General features: G+C 31.3%; 1 protein-coding gene across 1 annotated transcript; it reads right to left on the reverse strand.

Annotated features, from left to right (window-relative positions):
* Positions 1–3910: 3910 nt before the first annotated feature.
* Positions 3911–17760, reverse strand: LOC134722167 (uncharacterized). The gene is made up of 7 exons (XM_063585738.1): positions 17616–17760; positions 15048–15461; positions 12060–12422; positions 7716–7763; positions 6594–6695; positions 4413–4443; positions 3911–4096 (listed from the first exon to the last, which is right to left on the reverse strand). The coding sequence occupies exons 1-7, from the start codon at positions 17671–17673 to the stop codon at positions 4006–4008; spliced, it is 1107 nt and encodes a 368-aa protein (XP_063441808.1). The 5' UTR covers positions 17674–17760; the 3' UTR covers positions 3911–4005.
* Between the last annotated feature and the right edge of the window lie 1722 nt (positions 17761–19482).

The raw sequence follows: 19482 nt of genomic DNA on the forward strand, positions 1-19482 counted from the left end.
CAAAAATGTCTTTATTGTTTATTCTAACAATATATGCTGATTAGATATAGGAAGATGTGGTGTGAGTGCCAACTCTCCATCCAAATAACAATTTAAAAAGTAAACCATTATAGGTAAAAGTACGGCCTTCAACACGGAGCCTTGGCTCACACCGAACAACAAGCTATAAAGGGCCCCTAAATTACTAGTGTAAAACCATTCAAACGCGAAAACCAACGGTCTAATCTATATAAACAAAACGAGAAACGAGAAACACGTATATATTACATAAACAAACGACAACTACTGTACATCAGATTCCTGACTTAGGACAGGTGCAAACATTTGCAGCGGGATTAAACGTTTTCATGGATCCAAACCTTCTCCCTTTTTCTAAAACAATAGCATTACATCACAACATAGAAAAACGTACGATAAAATATCAATTGGCAGACTTAAATCAATCAAAAAACGTATGATTACATAATGAACGAATAAATTTGATCTGCGATATCTGAATACAAATGCACAGTTAATTAAATATTAGAAACAAACATTCATGACCAAAAAGCTAACAAACAAATTCAAACACAGGACATCACTGAGAAATATTTAACCAATCAATGTTCACTTTAGAAAAAAAACCGGTTTTTTATAATTTTGAAGTTTATACAAATGTTGTAAGAATAAGTGAAAAAATGAAGATATTACAAATAATCAAAGCTGGTGTACAGACAAGATCCATATAAATAAAAAATAACAAAAAAGCATTATAAACAGTATCAACAGGTCGAATTAACATATTTACGTCATGTTTCATCATCTTAAAAAACACGTTTATTCTGTTAGAATTTCATGAATAAGAATGTAGTATTAATCTTTATATTAAGAGTTAATTTCTTAATCATATACATTGATATATATATATTTCCGTATTATTGAATCTACAATTCATACTTCTCATTCAATTCTCTTTCAGAACAAGTAAATAACTATGTTAGTATTGAAGTTAAATGTAAGAATTTCGAAATCAGTCAAAAATCAAATAGTTTATATCACAATCTCTTTTTGTATTTATATGCCAAAATTTATTCCTTAAATGAACAATTTTAATTTTTCCATCTTTTTAAATCCGTTATGTGTCATATATTTGTAGTGGTTAGTTTTATAAGTATGTAATAATTTTATAAGTTCCAATTTGGAAAATAGATTGAATTACATGTCTATTGCGAGGTAGGTTACTTCAAAATAGAACAACTTGAACATGAATTTCTTTATTTAATACAGTTTTATGGAAAGTGTATTTTATAAATGTACCATTGAGATGTTAACATTTATAATTTATACAACAAGTAGAAGGAAAATTGAAGTTTGACCTTTCAATTGCTATATATGTTCACAAAAGTATGAATTATACTAAATTCTAATTAATAATGATGTTTTTGTCCAAGGCGTTTCGGTTACATTTTGTTTTGGGATTTTTGGTCTTCATTGCTTTACAAAATGTAGTCCTGGTATCTATGATGAGTTTATTTTCAACTTTGTACTTGTTTTGGCTTCCAAACTTAGCGTCACAGGTTAGTCTGTGCACGTCTGACGTATTTTGTACTTGTTTGGCTCTATAACTTTTTTGATCTGAGCGTCACTGATGAGTTTTGTGTAGACGAAACGCGCGTCTGGCGTATCAAAATTATAGTCCTGGTAACTTAGTATTAAATGTTTAAACTGGTACATTTGATGGCTTTTATTCATTTTTTCTCTGTCCTATGTTTTGTGTCATTTATTTGTATTGTAGTCCTGTCATGTAATATTGTCAGTTTAATGTTATAATTAACATTGCCATTAGAAAGGGAGATGTTGCCTGCCATAAAACCAGGTTCAACCCACCATTTTTTTCAAATGCCCTGTACCAAGTCCAGGCAATGGCCATTGTTATATTTTTATGTTTTTTTCTTTATTGACTCATCTCTTTGTCGATTGTAGTATTTAAGTGACCAATAGGTTAATAAAAATGAAGAAAACGATTTCTAGGGTGGAAGGAGGGATATAGCAGACACAACCGTTAACATAACAAGATAATTTTGCAATTTAAAAAAAAATCCGTGCATAAAACATCAAGATTAGGCAATATTCGGGGTAAATCCTCGTGTATTTGAAAGGTTAAACTAGTGACACCCATGTAGTTGCTCATGGGGGTTAAATCACGTGATGAATCGCATTCGATTATGGCACAAACAAGCAAAAGAATATGGGATTGTTTCGACGTCTAGTTTGAAATATACGATGTAAGACCTGTTGCTAAATATATATTATCAACTTCACAAAAAATACATGAGTGTATTGCGACAAACCGATTCCATAAAGTTCAACCAATCACAAACCATTTAGATACATTATTATTTGTTAAATCACTTTCTTGTAAGTAACAACCCTTTAATAGTAATGGTCGTTTTGGACCATCATATTAGTTATATTGTTTCTTTTCTTTTTCAGAACAAAAGTCATAATTAACTGTCTACTCGCGTAGTAGTATTAAACATATTTGGATTATTTTTTTTTATTTTAAATCTCGATCTTTCTCTGAATCCTTTTTTTTCAACCCTGTTAATCACCATTCCCCCTATGAAATGGAAAAATCGTCTAATAGTTAATAATCCATAATGCTTTTCAACATAAAAATGGAAGCATACGCTATAAATTTCTCAATTTGGGATACCATACGGCATATTTTTTTTATTAGTGAACAAAAAGGTAAAACATGCCACATTGTAGTCTGTAGAACAAGTGATCAGTATGCTGGATTTTCTTATTGAATCAATAATTATTGAACTAGGAGGTAAACGTTTTCAACAAATAGTCGACAATCCTATTCGTGTATTTGGTTTTGATGTTATATTTGTTTTTCTCATCGGATTTTGTCTAATGCTTAGTCTGTTTCTGTGTGTGTTACATTTTTATGTTGTGTCGTTGTTCTCCTCTTATATTTTAAGCATTTTCCTCAGTTTTTGTTTGTTCCCCTGATTTTGTTTTTTGTCCATGGATATACGAGTTTTGAACAGCGGTATACAACGGACATTGTTCCTCTCCTTATCGACCTCTTCTTTAAGTGGAAGATTCTACAGACCCTTTAAAAAACAAGTAGATCAGAGAAGCCATATCATATCATATCAAATTCAGATGTATTGATGATGTTCTTTTCATTAACAATCCAAAACTTTTCTGGTTGGGTTTCATTTATACATCATCCAGAACTAGAAATAAAAAAACCAATAGGCACGGCGTCCTGTGTCTCCTTTTAGACATTCCAGAACTTATTCGTTATTCAAGATATTGCATATTTTACTCAGACTTTGTAAAAAGGAAAATTACACAAATACTGAACTCCGAGGTTAATTCAAAACAGAAAGTTTCTAATCAAATGTCTAAATCAAAAGCTAAAACTCATCAAACGAACTTGTTATAACTGTCATATTCCTGACTAGGAATAGGCATATGGGTCATTTTGTTTATAGTGAACAAAAAGGTAAAATATACCACACGGAGGGACAAGTTATCAGTATGCTGGAGTATACTGTTCCTTATCAACATACAGTAAAAACAGGATCACTAGGATAGCAACACACAGTATGAAGTTCTTAACCAAATTTCAAATACTTTCCTGTTACAGAATTTGAGCAAGAATTTTGTGTCATGGCAACGCACTGATAAATGTCAAAATAAGACAAAACTTACTTGGTATTAAACTAATTCACTTCATATTAAACATAAGTTAAATCAAAGTATAAATCGCTTATTGTTAGAGACATAATGGTATTATTGATTGAACAATAATGCATTGGTACCGCACTTAAAAGAAGGAAATAGCAACAGGGTAACGCCACCTTGCTTATTTCCATGTGAAAGGAAACAAGACGGGTTCGATGAAATAAATCAATTATTATTATGATTTAATATTTTTTTCATTTTTTTTAATGTACTATTATATATTTACATTAAAAACCAATATTATCTTAATCTTAATCATCATCAGCCTTCTGTCGTATTGTACATATGATATTCTGTTGTCGAATCATAAACGTGTTCAGTAGTTGTCGTCGCGTTTGTATCTCCATAAATTCTGCAAAATATTAATAACATCGAATTAATAATTTCGACATTGCTGATATCTTTTACTTTTCTTCGTTTATTCACAAACACATAAAAAATGAGTATGCACTTAATTTTTATAAGGGTAAAGTAATACCTATGCTAGAAACTCATAAAACACGAAATGAATATTTCTCTCTAAATATATACACTTTAGAAATATATTTAGAAGGATTTTATCAAACACAAGGGAAATATTGACCCCGTAATTTTATGTAAGATTACCATAAACATGACATTTGAAAATTCTTGTTTTGAGGAATAGGATGACAAAACTAAGATCTCACCTTTCTTTTTTCCACTTTATAACAATGACACCTGTAAGTAAAAAGAAACAATGAAGTTTAAAATAAGATTTAGAGCTCTTGACGTATGTGTACTTGCTACTTGTAATACAATCTGTAATTTAATATTAAAATAAAAATGAAATTGCTTACAATAATTTGTTCATACAGCAAACCATGACCGGAAATATAATTTCAATTCAAAGTATATCCAAGTTAGTTACACATGATTGTATCATTATCAGATATAGGAAGATGTGGTATGAGTGCTAATATGACAAGTCATCGTCCAAATAACAATTTATAAAAGTAAACCATTGTGGATCAATAAACACGGAACCTTAGCTCACACCGAACATCAAGCTATAAAGGGCCCCTTAGGTTCTTTATAAGGTTGTCTTCAATTTTCAACACAATGTTGACTGCTTTTCCCCTATTTTTGACATTTTCCCCTTTTATTTCTGTTTGTTTTGTTCCCACATCGAAGTCAATATAAAAATTTTGATGCAATTTTCGTATAAGTGAGAGTTTAAGCTAGCTTTAAAACTAGTTTTAACCCAATTTATTTTAGTTTAATAAATGCCTGTAGCAAGTCAGGAATAACACAGTTGTTATCCATTAGTCTGATATGTTTTGGCTTTTGATTTTGCAATTTGGTCACGGACTTTCCGTTTTGAAACTCAGTATTTTTGTGATTTTACTTTATGCTACTGTTGGCATTGTTCAGTGATGAGCCTATTCGCTGATAAGTCTCATTGACTGATGTTGAATTATATGAAAAGGACAGAATTGAGGATCTAATAATTGTAAAATATGTATTGTCATCTTTGACACACGTATACCATAAATGTCAATAAACGGTATCTGTCAGAATTCCGAAGGAAAGAGTTGAGCTTGATCAGAATGATCCCGTGCTTCAATCTTTATAGTATTCAGCAAAGATAAGATGATAAGAAACACATGCTCTGGAAATATTTTATTAAACAAATGGATACCTAAAAGGTAAGAGCACAAACAAACTGAGCATGGAGAAAAATTCAAAACATAAAATCCCTAATCAAAGGCAAGATAAAAAGCTCAAGCACATCAAACGAATGAATATAAACTGTAATATTTCTGACTTAGTACAGGCACTTTTCTTTCTATGTAGAAAATGGTGGGTAACACCTGTTTTTTTCCGCTACTAGTTGCAAAACCTTTCCCTTGACAGTCGTTTTTGTTTTAATGCTATAAAAATGACAGGTTTCCTACCTTGTATCTTGTCACTCGATAATATCAATATATGTTATATTATGTGATTAATGAGTATGTTCATGTCATATGGTAGTTCTAGTGTTAACCTATTTTACTAATTCGAAACAGGGGTGAAAGAGAAAAAGAGAAACAGTCAAACACATAAATCGAAAATAAACTGACAACGCCATTCCACAAGAAACAACATAGAAAACTAAAGACTGAGCAACACGAACCCAACCAAAAACTTGAAGTGATCTCCATTTACACCTTTTATAATTGCATGTAAACATAATAAGGGAAACATTTTTGTTGTGTGAATATAAATAAAAATATAAATATAACTTAATTGTTGTGACAAAATGTAAATATTCCTACATACTATTCCAACATAAAAATATAAATATGTAGTAAACAGGATTATCAAGACACAAATGAATCTCACAATGACGAGAAACATCATTATACAAGGATACTATTTAAAACAGAACAATAAATGGGTAAAAAACATATAACTTCATATCAGTGTATTTCTTAATCAAAAACATAAAAATGCATTGTTTCTAATATTACAAATAAATCAAAATCTGTATCGTTTTAAAAATATTTCACATTATCAATTTCGTGTTTTAGTGACTGAGTTACATTAGTTGACGGAGGATAAACGGCTCAATGGAAAAATCTGATTTTACTGTGACTTTACACAAGAATTGTGACCGAAGGTGACGTTGAAATACACATTTCCAAAATTCGTCTTTAGAACCAAACTAGCTAAATATGTTGTGTATATTTCATTGCATTTACAAAAGTAATTTCATAAAAGTAAAAAAAAAACAACTGAACTTCAATGAAAATTCAAAACTGAAAGTACCTTATCAAATGGCAAAACCAAAGGCTCAAACATATCAAATGAATGGAAAACAACTGTAATATTCCTAAAATTTAACCCACCTTTTCTGTATAACAATACTGTTATCGCGAATCCTATTAACATTCCTGCTATTAGAATTGCTATGCAAACTATAAAGATTGTATTTAATTTGGATGAACAGACTGAAAATAAAAACAGTAATGAATTATTAGATTAAATTAAATTCAAATAACAAAGTACTTAAATTTTTAATGATATGTCAATCTAAACACCATAAGGTACTATTTGTTAGTTCAATGAACAGGATTGCAAAAGTCAGGAAGGTTGATAATGTTAATAATGTGTTATTTTACTCTGTCAAATGCCCATTGGCCTGCTCTTGGTAAAAAACTCTCATTCTTATTTTGTTTTTGTTATTTGGAAATATGTTGTCGTTAGCAGATCGTGGATCGATTAAATTTAATTGATTCACAAGTAATGTATTTTAATCCTTATACCTATTGTAGAAATAGCAGTTACTTTTTTTTGTTGAAAACTATAAGCTTATCGCTATATGTATTTTAGTTCATTAGGACATTTATTGCTGTTTAATTTTGATTCCGTTTAAATGTATGTATATAAACTCATCATAGAAACCAGGACTTAGTTTTGTATATACGCTGGACGCGCGTGTCGTCTAATTAAAAAAGTATATTCTCACAAAATATCCATTGAACTTCAATTAAAAATTTGAAAACAACACGTTTAATAATTTCAATGCGAAGCGCCTTTTTGGATTTACCTTCATCAGGAACGCTCAAAGATAAACATTTGAAATCCGAGGATGAATAAGTACCGAAACCGTTGAAGAGCTATATGTCAAATATACCTAAAACTGATTGCATAAAAAGGCAACTTTGTCTGAGGGAGCTGAGTACTAAGTTTCTTAATAATTTCAAAATTTATAAACGGACAATTTTAGAAAAGTTTGTTGAATCATGTCAGTACCAAAGTACTGACTACTGAGCTGATGTTACCCTCGGGGATGATACTGATAAATGATATACATAAAATGTTTCTGCGGAAATAATCCATACATATCCATGCTTACTTGATACTGGTTTCAGCTGTAAAATCATTCTTGTGCTATATCTAACAACTGAATTCTAGCTGCAGATGCTAGACATTTTCCACACAAGTAGAAATACTCATCAACTACATACCTGCCGTGTCTATATTAGTTAAAGAAGTTGACTGTTTTGGATCTGTATCTATCCAAAAAAGATATTTGATGTTATTTCATATTGCTAAAACTTTAGAAGGTTTTTCTATGTGGATGGGATTTTGAATAAATAAACTGATTCACCTGCGGAAAGGTATATTCACCGCGCCAAACGTCGCGTGCTTTTATGTGTATAATTTTGGTGAAAAAAACGTTTTATGTATAATTGGTTTTCATATTCTAATTACATACTTTTCTTTCGAAAAATGAAATAAAACAATTACTGTCTATATTTTCAGTAAATATGTGGTTTTATTGACTTTTGAAAAACAGATATTCACTTCGGCCGGTGTCCTCATCAAAAGACTGTAATTGTTTAAAATTTAATGTAATATATCCTTGCCGCTATATCGATAATTTATTTTGCTAAGTATTTAAAAATGTGGTTACTTTGTTTAATGCAACTGTCCAATCGAACTTGCGATATAGGATACAAAAGATACAGTTAGTTCTGCTTTATATCTAAACTTAAATCTACAAATTGACAAATTGAAAATGACGTTCGGGTAAACACAAATATGATTAAGTTTTTAACTGGGAACTTTCAGTTTCTATATAACATCATTCCAGCAGCGCCATCATATCTCTCTATTAATACGATGTTTTTCATATCATGATTTCCTTGAAAGATGATTGCTGCTCACAAGGAAACTTCTAAACTAAGAGTTACAAGTATTGAAGATACATATAAAGTTTAGTCCTGGTATCTATGATGAGTTTATTCACAGATGACACCGGATATGTCCAAATTGTCGTAACAACCATCTTGTCCCTTTTCCCTAGATCTATTATCCTAAAATAGGGGCAAAAAATACCAGAGGAACAGTCAAACTCATAAATTAAAAATGAAATGACAACGCCATGGCTAAAAATGAAAAAGACAAACAGACAAATGGTAGTACCAAAGAAACAACATAGAAAACCAAAGACAAGCAACGCGAAACCCACCAAAAACGGGTTCATCACAGGTGCTCCGCAAGGGTAAGCAGATTACGCTCCAAATGTGGCACCCGTCATGTTGCTCATGTTATTGAAACCCCGGTAATTAGTCTAATTTGGTAGGTCATATTCGTTTATAAGGAAAGGAGACTGCAGTAACGACCTACGAAACATATTCGATACCATCTTTGATCAGTTATTCCATTACGAAAAACCAACTTGTGATGTCGTCCGTCTGGCGTATTAAGTTTTAGACCTGGTACCTTTTGTTAGCTATTATTCGTGTTTTTTTCTGTCCTGTACGTTTTTCCATTTTTTGGTATTGTAGTCTGGTCATGTAATGTTGTCATTTTAATGTTATATTTTACATTGTCATAAAAACGGGAGGTTTGGCATGCTACAAAACCAGGCTCAACTGGTCAGGAAAAAAGCCATTGTTAAATTAAATTCTAATGTCGTGGTTCTGTTGTGTCGTAGTTCTCTTATACTGTGGATTCATTTATTTTCGTGGGTATCAATTTTCGTGGATTAACGAAAACTTACATATTCGTGGATATTTGATTTCGTGGTTTTGCCTCTCTCTGTATACAAAGCCTATTGAACATTTTATATTCGTTGAACATTTGATTTCGTGGTTTACTTGTGCCCACGAAACCCACGAAAATTGGTATCCAACGAATAATAATGAATCCACAGTATTTGATGCGTCCCTCAGTTTTAGTTTGTAACAACAACTGTTTAATTCATGTAAAAAGATGCAATTTTAAATTCTTGCGATTAAAACCATGTCGCTTTTCGCGCAATAATAAAAGGTAAAATCACCAAAATACTGAACTCCGAGTAAATTTAAAATGGATGGCCCTAAATTAAATTTCAAAATCAAATAATTAAACATATCAATCTAATAGATAAAAACTGGCATATTTCATTTTCAAATGTAGGATATAGTGAATTAAATCTGGTTTTATAGCGCTAACCTCTCACTTACATGACAGTCGCATCAAAATGAATTATATTTACAATGATGCATGAACAAAAAAGACACAATAGGTAAAATTGTCAAAACAGGTGAAAATCAGCTTGACTGTGTCACAATCTCACTTAGAACAAAAACAAACAAATTTTTAACAGAGAAGCACAAACATCATCTATTAAAACTAACGACCACATTCATTACTTACTTATATATGTATTTCAAATCAATCCATAAAGGATTCAAATCTTTAAAGTCCTGAGATTGTCACATCAACTCTAAATTCGCGTGTTTAAGGGGGCTCCTGGGTATAAATGATTTTTCTTTTCTAATATAGGATTTCGCTATATTTTTTCATAAATGAACTTTATCATATACTTAAAAGAAAAATGAAATAAAAAAATGGTGTCACAGTTCATTTAATCTAAAATCTGCCTCTGGAAAAAGCATACATTTTTGTTAATGTCCTTTTTTTCTGTTGAACTAATAGGAGAAAAAGAGAAAATATCGAAATAAAAAAATAACCTAATATAAGAAATCGCTTAAATTTTACAATAATTTAGTTTATGTACAGCTCATTTGAGTTAAAAAAAGATATTTCAAATTTAAGGCAAAAAAAATGGCATTTTCGCACCAAAGGGAGATAATTTGGAGCTTTTTCAAGTTTTAAAGTCATCTGGGGCCAAACCAAATTATTTTTGAGGGTTGTTTTTTGTACCATATCATAAAGTAACAACTAATAGTGTAATAAATAAAATTTGTAATGAAAAAATAAAGGTTTAATGTTTTACTAACACTTTTGTACCCAGGAGCCTCCTTAACGACAGAACGTAAACATCACATATGAAGAAATATAAAACAATTTTGTCAAGTATTTTCAAAACATTTCACTTGGGAATGATGCTATACATGGTTGAAAAATTTTAAAAAAGTTTTGTTACAACCAATTTCAGAAAAAGTACAGATCTACGTCATATGTAGCAAAGAAACACAAAAAAACCCACACGTCCATCCAAAATTTATTCTTAATTTACAGTAATCTTTTTTTTATTATTTTTTTGAGAGTACACGTGTCTCAATTGTTTCAATATGTGCGTCTCTGTAGATGTAATTCAAACAGAAAATTCTACAGAAATTAAGATTTCACTTTATTTGTTATTTAATTTTTGACATCGTTTCAGATATGAATGTTGTCAAACATGTAATATGGCCAAACGACTTTGTCCTCTCACAATGCCAATTTCCGGAAATGGTTAACGAAATGCACCTCTGCCGTCCAGCTTACGAACTGATCATTTGGTAAAATATTTGAAAGAGTTTTGTTATGGGACTAGTTGAAGCCCGAATCATTTGTGGTCTTCCGAACGGCTCTTTGGTCGAGTTGCTGTCTCTTTGACACATACCTTATTTTCCTTCGCAATTTTAAAGTGATATAATGTATATTAGCAAGTTTGTGGTATTTCATCAAACTCAATTGTAACTGGTAAGTTAAATCTTTAGCAAAAAAATAATAAAAAGTGTGATCAGAACATAAAACGAAAAATTGATGTTGTTGCTAATCTAAAAAAAAGTAGATTAAGGGCATACGATACAGTTTTGAACCTGTATTTACAAGTTGATAAACATTTGCTTATAGAATCTAGGCTTTTTTTTACCTGATCAAATCAATTATGTAATAAAAAAATATACCTTCATGTACTACTCTGTTAGTAAAATGAGGTAGAAATTTTGTATATTTGCTTAAAGTTCGGATTTGTGGCCGTATTTTCTTTTTCGAAGGAAAGATATAACTTTTTTGTTTAAAAAGATAAACACAAATTGTTTTTGGTTAAGGAATCGGTAATTTCTGTATTTGATAAGTATCATTAAAACTTATGCTATTTTTATTCAGAAATAACTCATTTATCAAATATTCATGAATAGAGGAAAAAACGTAGTTGTTTGCTGCATGTTTATCAAAATTAAAAAAACTTGCGCTATTAACAGTTTTATGAAAATTAGGACACATAATCTCCTGGCAAAATGAAACACATTGCCGTTTAAAAAAAGGGGTACATGCAGTTGTTTTCAAATTAAATTAGTTTGAATGATAAAATCAGTCGACAAATGCATCTTTTCTCGATATGTCATAGTTTGACGTCGCGAAAATAACATTTTACGTTAGCAACTTCATTACCTCCCCTGTAATTGTATCGTATGCCCTTAAACATTATACCTTAAGCCAATGTGGAATAATTAACAAACACCTTGTACGCTGTTATGACAGGCCAGAGAAGATACTAAGCTAAACGAATTATGTCTTTGTATCGATGAAAAACTTTTTGTCACGTTTATGTATATGATAAATTTTCAGTAATTTTGTTTTTTACTTACATCTTTGTATTGTTATATTAGATGCAATTGCACTGGGATATTCGCATTCCATTGTTGTACCACCTGTTTCGCATCTGAATTCCGTATATTTATAATCGGCAGATACATTGTATCTCAATTTCGACGTCCGGCTATACTGACAGCCACCATACGAAATCAACGGCCCTTGGTCATAGTCGTCGGCATTTTCCCAACCAACGAAGTTAAACATATCATCTCTCCGGTAACACCACCTTAATTCGCCGGTAGGATTTCTTCCTACTGTTCCCGTACAAATCAACAAAATCACTGTATTAGCCTTATACAGTTCTTCTATTTCTGGTTTTGGACTGACCTGTATCTGAGAGACCGTTGTGGGTTTCACTAGAAAAATAATGGATTGGCTTATTGCTATATTACAACATTACAAATAAATACATTTAAGTACATTTTCAACCTTTTAAAAAATATATATATATTCTAAAAAACAAACTTTAATCAAGATGGAAAATGCATTAGCTTGTAAAGCTAATCAAAGACTCATAAATCCCAGGTTTTGATTAATTTGGGTTTTAGCGATCTTGATCAATGTCCATCAACTTCAAGCAAAGTGCTTCAGTGCAACGACTCTTTCAAAGTATTATTTAAAACTATGGCTTTACATGCTAAAGAAAAAAAATCATTAAATGATTACACTATTGTTGAGAATACAATTTTTGGGCATAAATGTTATTATTTTAAACTTAGTTTTGAACGTTTCGTTTGTAATGTAATGTGTAATGTATTTAAATTAATTAAGTTCGTTGTGGTCATTACACATGATAATTTATTTTTGTAATAAAGCAACCAACAAAGCCAAAAAAAAACACCAACCAAAACAATATATATATATTTTCCATCTGGTTTATATGATCCTTTAATCATATATTGACTCTTTAAATTCAAGAGTCTCTTAAAATGAGGGTACTTTTGATATGGCCTTCCAAATACCGTTTCGATCCCTAACATCACTGAAGAGACATTTATTGTCGAAATCCGGATCTGGTGTTCTATTGACAACCTATGTTTGTGGCATAACATCGTGGCTACAAGTTATTTTTTTTTTCTGTTTAATATTAAATTTATATTAAGATCCATTTTGTTACATCTTGTGATCAATTTTATTTGCCAATCGCCAATGGCATTCAGCAGGGTAAAAGAACATCTGTTGTTCGACCTGTTAGTCAAATGCGTTTTGTTTAAATACACTTTTTCACTTTTTTTTCTGTCGTATGGTGTAAAAATATATCAGTTGATACGTTATGCTCATGTATGTTTACACTATAAGGACTTTATATACAGGAGTGTGCTCTTTACGCAGAGACTGCTCCAACACAGTAATGAGGAGGAAGGATTAAAATCAATATTTAGTAAATTTTATGAACATCATCACGAATTGGTTGATCCATACAATGTGTCTCTGTGTAAACTAGCTAAGGACATTTTACCACGTGTTAGATTGTTGTTCACTATTAACATCGTCTTGTCTTTAAAGTACCGAACGTGAACTATTCCCGAATTTGACTGTTTTGCTGAGTGTGATTGAGTGTACTTTGGGTATTTAGTTATTGTGTTTTATTTGTATTTCTCATCGGATATTGTTATTTGTGTTATTGTTTGTAGTTGTGGTTATATTTTATTTTAATATTCTCTTCGTTTGTTAAAGTAAATATGATTAACCATCGAGTTCATTGATCAATTTTTAGTTTTGAGCAACTTAACGTATACGATTTATTTGTTTTGTGGTTCTATTTATAAAATTGATACGTACAATTAATTATCTGGTTGCAATTCTATATTTATTAAACTGCAATTGTATTAAACATTAAATTCCATGTCATTTTGTAACGTAACGTTTTTTGTACGTAACAATGCACGGTTATATTGTACTGTTTATGTGCTTTCATTTTTTGTTTCAAAGTCTCAAACACATCAAACGAAGGAAAACAACGGTCATATTCCTGACTTGGTATAAGCATTTTCGTATGAATAAATTGTGAATTAATCTTGGTTTTATAGCGCTAAACCCATTGACTTCTTTGACATTTGCTTTAAACTCTATTATATTTATGACAATGTGTGAAAAAAAAGACGTAATAGATAAGATAGTTACATTAGTGGTACAGCAGTCATAATTGTATCACAAAACAAACAAACATATAACAAAAAAAAACACCACAAAACGCATCTATCAATTTTAAAAACCACCTGCATTTCTTCGTCACATAGGAAGAAATTACACTTCTGTTGCCTTTATTTATAATTATACATGTGAAAGACTTGTAAAAAGAAAAATGGGGGTCAATTGGCAAGACAATTCATGTATTAGAATGGATAAAACCAGAGGATTCCGAAAATCTGACAAAAGTCCAAAATATGACAAGCGAACATCCTTATAGGAGTTTTCCCTATACTGATTTAATTGATCATGATATGTTCGTTTAGTATTCTTTGTAATTCTACTGGTACATGGAAAAATTGATGATAAGCATATAAATACAGTTTTTATCCGCCACACATGTTCATGTGGTATACGAAGTTAGAAATCAGGTCAATAGTTGTCAATTGTAAAAACTAAATTGTTTGTTTTACGCCATCCGAATTTGAGAATACATTTGTTAGTTTTAGACTTTAGGCGACCGAGAGCTTGAAAGTCTGCTTAGACAACTATCTATTGTAGTTCTGTCTTCATTCAAAAACTTGTTTGTGTTAAAATACTGTTTCATTGACATATACCAAATACATCCGTACATGTATAGGTAGACCGATATTTTCCGAAGAAAAAGTAGAAAAACAAAAATACAGAACTCCGACAAAATGGAAATTCCCTCATCCGATTGCGAAGAAAATGACGGATTAATTATATGATTTCCCAAAAATAACGATTTGAAATCTGAGAACGATATTCATGTACAACTTAATTTGAAAATTTACATGCATAATACTTATCATCTTCTCTTAATTGTTTACCTTTCAATTTTACAGTTCCGATTTTCTCTATGTCTATTGGCTCGTTAAGAGCTGAGGAACCAATAACTGTACATCGATATATTCCTTCGTCTGAGCATAAAACCCTGTCGGCTGGGATGTCAAACTCTAACCCACTAGAAGTGGTAAGTGGGTTCACATATTCCCTAATAAAATTGGCACGATTCTGCCATCCTGACTGATTCCAAATTGTTTGATTCTGCAGAGTTTTAAAATTAAGAAAAACCGTTACTATATCCTGGAAACCAGTTGATGTATTTTTGGAGAGTGTGATATGAGTTACACTACCCCACATTGACACTTGGGAAGGACTACATCCAAGTTTCAGTTTGTCTTCCAGGTAATTCATTGCTCCCGGTGTTATTACATAAACACTTTGACAAGATACAATATCATCTGAAATATATAAAGTTTGAATGAGCTTTTGATTGATTTCGTCATTCAACGTTACAGGAATTGAGCTATACTTTAAATTACTTTCGGTCATTTAGCTTGTTCGTTAGCTTCATACGTTTGTTTTATATTTTACACAGCTTGCTTCAACTATTTCAGTTTTTAAAAGTGTTTCCGATAAACGTCAAAGTTAATAGAGAAAAGATCTTCAATCACACAAAATGTAATCAAATCTATTTTTATCTATCTTCAAAAGTTTAACCTTTTCAGTACAGCCTTTTACATCCCGTCAATGTTTATTGTATTTCATTTTTGCTGGTGTGTTTTGTATATGCGACGTTTTGTGTTTCTTTGGTTCTTATAACGTGACTCTGTACTGAAAAAGATCCTGTCAGTATGTTATTGTTTTATATTGTAACTATTTGTGGATTCTTATGAATTCTATAGTACTTTTGGACTATTTTAAATCCCGGTCTATTGCTGAGAGTAATTCTTACATACTTTTGATTTTTAACCCTGTATGCTAAAATTGCCCATGTAAAATTCTAAAATTGTTTGTATGAACATTGAACGACAAAAGTATGTGACATATAAATTTTCTGACGTCAGACACCCAGAGCAATGAATGTGTTTGTAGATAGATGTTTTTGTGTTGTGTTAAATTATTTCTTTTAAAATTGTTACACGATGATGACTGCTGTACCGATATTTTGACTATTTTATGTTGTATGTCTGTGTAGTTCACGCATCATTGTAAATATAACGGAATTGGATTAAACTGTAAACATAGTGAGAGGTTTAGCGCTATAAAACAGGTTTGATCCCCCATGTTCTACATTTGAAAATGCATGTACCAAGTCAGAAAGATGACAGTTCTATTTTATGGGGTTTGTCATTTGATTTTGCCATGTGATTAGGAACTTTTCGATTTGATTTTCCTCTGAGTTCAGTATTTTTGTTATTTAACTTTTTACACATACCAAAAAAATATTAATTGTTATGAATTTTCTGAATTTTAATTTCTGTCGTTTTCTATGCAATATATGTAGACTGCAGGTATTTGGATAATCCCGCGACTTCTAACATTTGACAGTGGAAGAAATAAAATCATCCGCCATTTGCAGTGTTAACGTCATATGAAAGCTAAATCAATGTTTAAAAAATTCAAAAAATCAAGGGTTTGACCGGTATGGAACAGTTATGTCACAGATAAAAACGACTGTGTTCCAATTTTCGTAAATTTTCCTGCCCTCTTACTACATATAACAGTATGCGTACTAACTAGGAGAAACATTACAGTTGCAACTGTTGGTAGAGGTCTTTTGTTTTATATGTAATGTTTTGTAGAACAGTTTGGCTTTCCTTCTTTTCTTGTTATTTTGTTTTTGCTGTGACATGGTCAGTTTTTCTTCGACTTATAAATCTGTTATTAGTCTCACTAACCTCTTTTCAATCACCACACATCATCTTTTTTGTTGTGTAAAAAATAAAGCAATATTATGAGAGAAAAAAAAAACCGGAACGATGTTTTTCCTAAAATTTGGCACGAACTTGTATTCAATAGTGTTTATTTTTTCTCGGAGTGCTGTTATTTACATTTGATAAGTGTTCAATCCAGCGTAAATATTTCTTTCCCAAACCAAAAAAAGAAAAGAAAAGATCCTGCTAACATGTTTAACCCCGCCACATTATTTATGTCTGTGCCTGTCCCTAGTCAGCAGCCTGTAATTCAGTGGTTGTCGTTTGTTTATGTGTTACATATCTATTTTTCGTTAATTTTTTCACACGAATAAGGCCGTTTGTTTTCTCGTTTGAATTGTTTTACATTGGCTTATTAGCCTTTTATAGCTGACTATGCGGTATGGACTTTGCTCATTGTTGAAGGCCGTACGTTGACTTATAGTTGTTTATGTGTGTGTCATTTTGGTCTTTTGTGGATAGTTGTCTCATTGGCAATCATAGTTTAGTGCTTTATTCGTTATAGGTTAAGAAATACAGGCAAAGTTTAGATGTTTATGAAGTGTCCTATATTTTGACTTTAGTGGAACCTTAAAGAACACAAGGTCTTGAACATTCACAGATAAAATACGTGTACATTTTAAATGTTAAATGAATAATAAAAAAACACACATCTAAATAAGAATAAACTTGACTCACTGTATGATTGCCAATAAATTAATATAACTCCAGTTACAATCAAATTAGGTAAATACATTTGATGTAAATTGAAACTAAATATTTGATATTAAAACTTCTTCCTGGTAAATAAAATTTTCAGATGAGAATAACTCACAATGTAAGGACAATTTTTGTTGTAAAAGGGGTTGTGTATAAGTTTCATAACATTTTGTTGAGGCAAACTCAAGATAAAAGAACGGAAAACAATTTATTGACGTACGGACGTACACACGGACAAGGCCGGTAAAACTTTTAAATGCACCTCCACTTTAAGTGAAATTTCATTGAGTAACTCGATGTTTTCTTCACTTAATAACGATACTTTCTTATTATAAGTATTTACCTAATTTGATTGTAACTGGAGTTATATTAATTTATTGGCAATCATACAGTGAGTCAAGTTTAGGAAGCGACTAAATAACAACCTCGCTAGCCAGGTCAATAATTTTCTATATTTAGATCGGAATTCCTTCTATTTATTAAGACTCGGGTTAATATCGGTTAGGGAAATTTTTTCCGGAATTTTATAATAAGAAAGTATCGTTATTAAGTGAAGAAAACATCGAGTTACTCAATGAAATTTCACTTAAAGTGGAGGTGCATTTAAAAGTTTTACCGGCCTTGTCCGTGTGTACGTCCGTACGTCAATAAATTGTTTTCCGTTCTTTTATCTTGAGTTTGCCTCAACAAAATGTTATGAAACTTATACACAACCCCTTTTACAACAAAATTGAGATCACATTTGAATTTTGCTGGCGTCATTTATACCATATTAGGGTTATGCGCCTAAACAATAATTGAAAAAATACTGTTTCCATTTTCTTACTTTTAAAAGTTTGCCTGACACAAAATCAAGACATATACCTAATAAATTTGCAGCAAAGAAACAGCGTCTTTATTGATGCTCTTCATCTTGAAAATTAAAGTAAGATCTTGAACACAGAGAAAACTATTCTCGTCTCAATGAAAGTTGCAAGACAGCCCCTAGCACCAGTTTCAGCAGAATTGTTTGCTAGTCAATATCGTCACAGTTGTACCAGGGAAGACACACGGCAGATGCGAGGCAATATGAACAATTTAATATGAATAGCTGGCAAAGAAATATAACAAATCTCTCATAGATTGCCCGACAGTTCACTTATACATTGATATAAAACGAGACAAATCACACAGGGTAAGTTACTAGATGTTGTATATATATGAAACCCCTCACAAATGAAGTAGGTGGTGTGGTGGGATGTATGATTAACCAAGTGTGTCCTGTCCTGCTTGTCGGTTTGTCCATAGATATAGAAAGTGAGGTACTAGTACACTATATTATGTAGGTGGTCTTTTAACCGAGCACAGAATAAAAATGCATCAAACTTGTCATTTTTGCTGAAGATGAAGCCAGAATATTTTTTTTAGTACCTAAATAAGCCAGATCATTTTTTTGTGTTAAAAAAGAGGCCAGATATATAAACCCCCCCCTCCTCATTCAAATGTTCCGTGCTTTAAACCACAAAACACAGATCGAGTTTGAATTTGGGAAGTGTCACTTTTACTATTGTAGAGTTATAAACACTTTACAAATGAAAACAAATGCTTATTTCTGTTCTCTAACTTGAGTTTGTCTCAAACACATATTATGAAACTAGTGTGCATCACTGATTAGGAGCAAACATTTGATTTTTAAATAAGGAGGAGTTGGTGCGAGGAAGATTTGTTTTTAGTTGTAATCCCTGACCTGCCTTTTTATTTTTCATTGTATTCGGTACTGCCTTTTTTATTAGTTTACCCTGACTTGTTTTACTTAAATTGTCATCTTGCCTTTTTGAGCAAAGTTGCTCATCCTGCCTATTTCGTT

This window comes from Mytilus trossulus, chromosome 6 (genome assembly GCF_036588685.1).
Source record: "Mytilus trossulus isolate FHL-02 chromosome 6, PNRI_Mtr1.1.1.hap1, whole genome shotgun sequence".
Lineage (NCBI taxonomy): Eukaryota > Metazoa > Mollusca > Bivalvia > Mytilida > Mytilidae > Mytilus > Mytilus trossulus.

Excerpts from the sequence above, each read along its gene's own strand:
- LOC134722167 (XM_063585738.1), bottom strand. The coding sequence starts at position 17,673 with ATGTATTTACCTAATTTGATTGTAACTGGAGTTATATTAATTTATTGG. Across the intron at positions 15,462-17,615 it reads AATTTATTGGCAATCATACA|ATGATATTGTATCTTGTCAA; the intron begins GTGAGTCAAGTT and ends TATATATTTCAG. Across the intron at positions 4,444-6,593 it reads AGTATTGTTATACAGAAAAG|GTGTCATTGTTATAAAGTGG; the intron begins GTGGGTTAAATT and ends TTTTACTTACAG.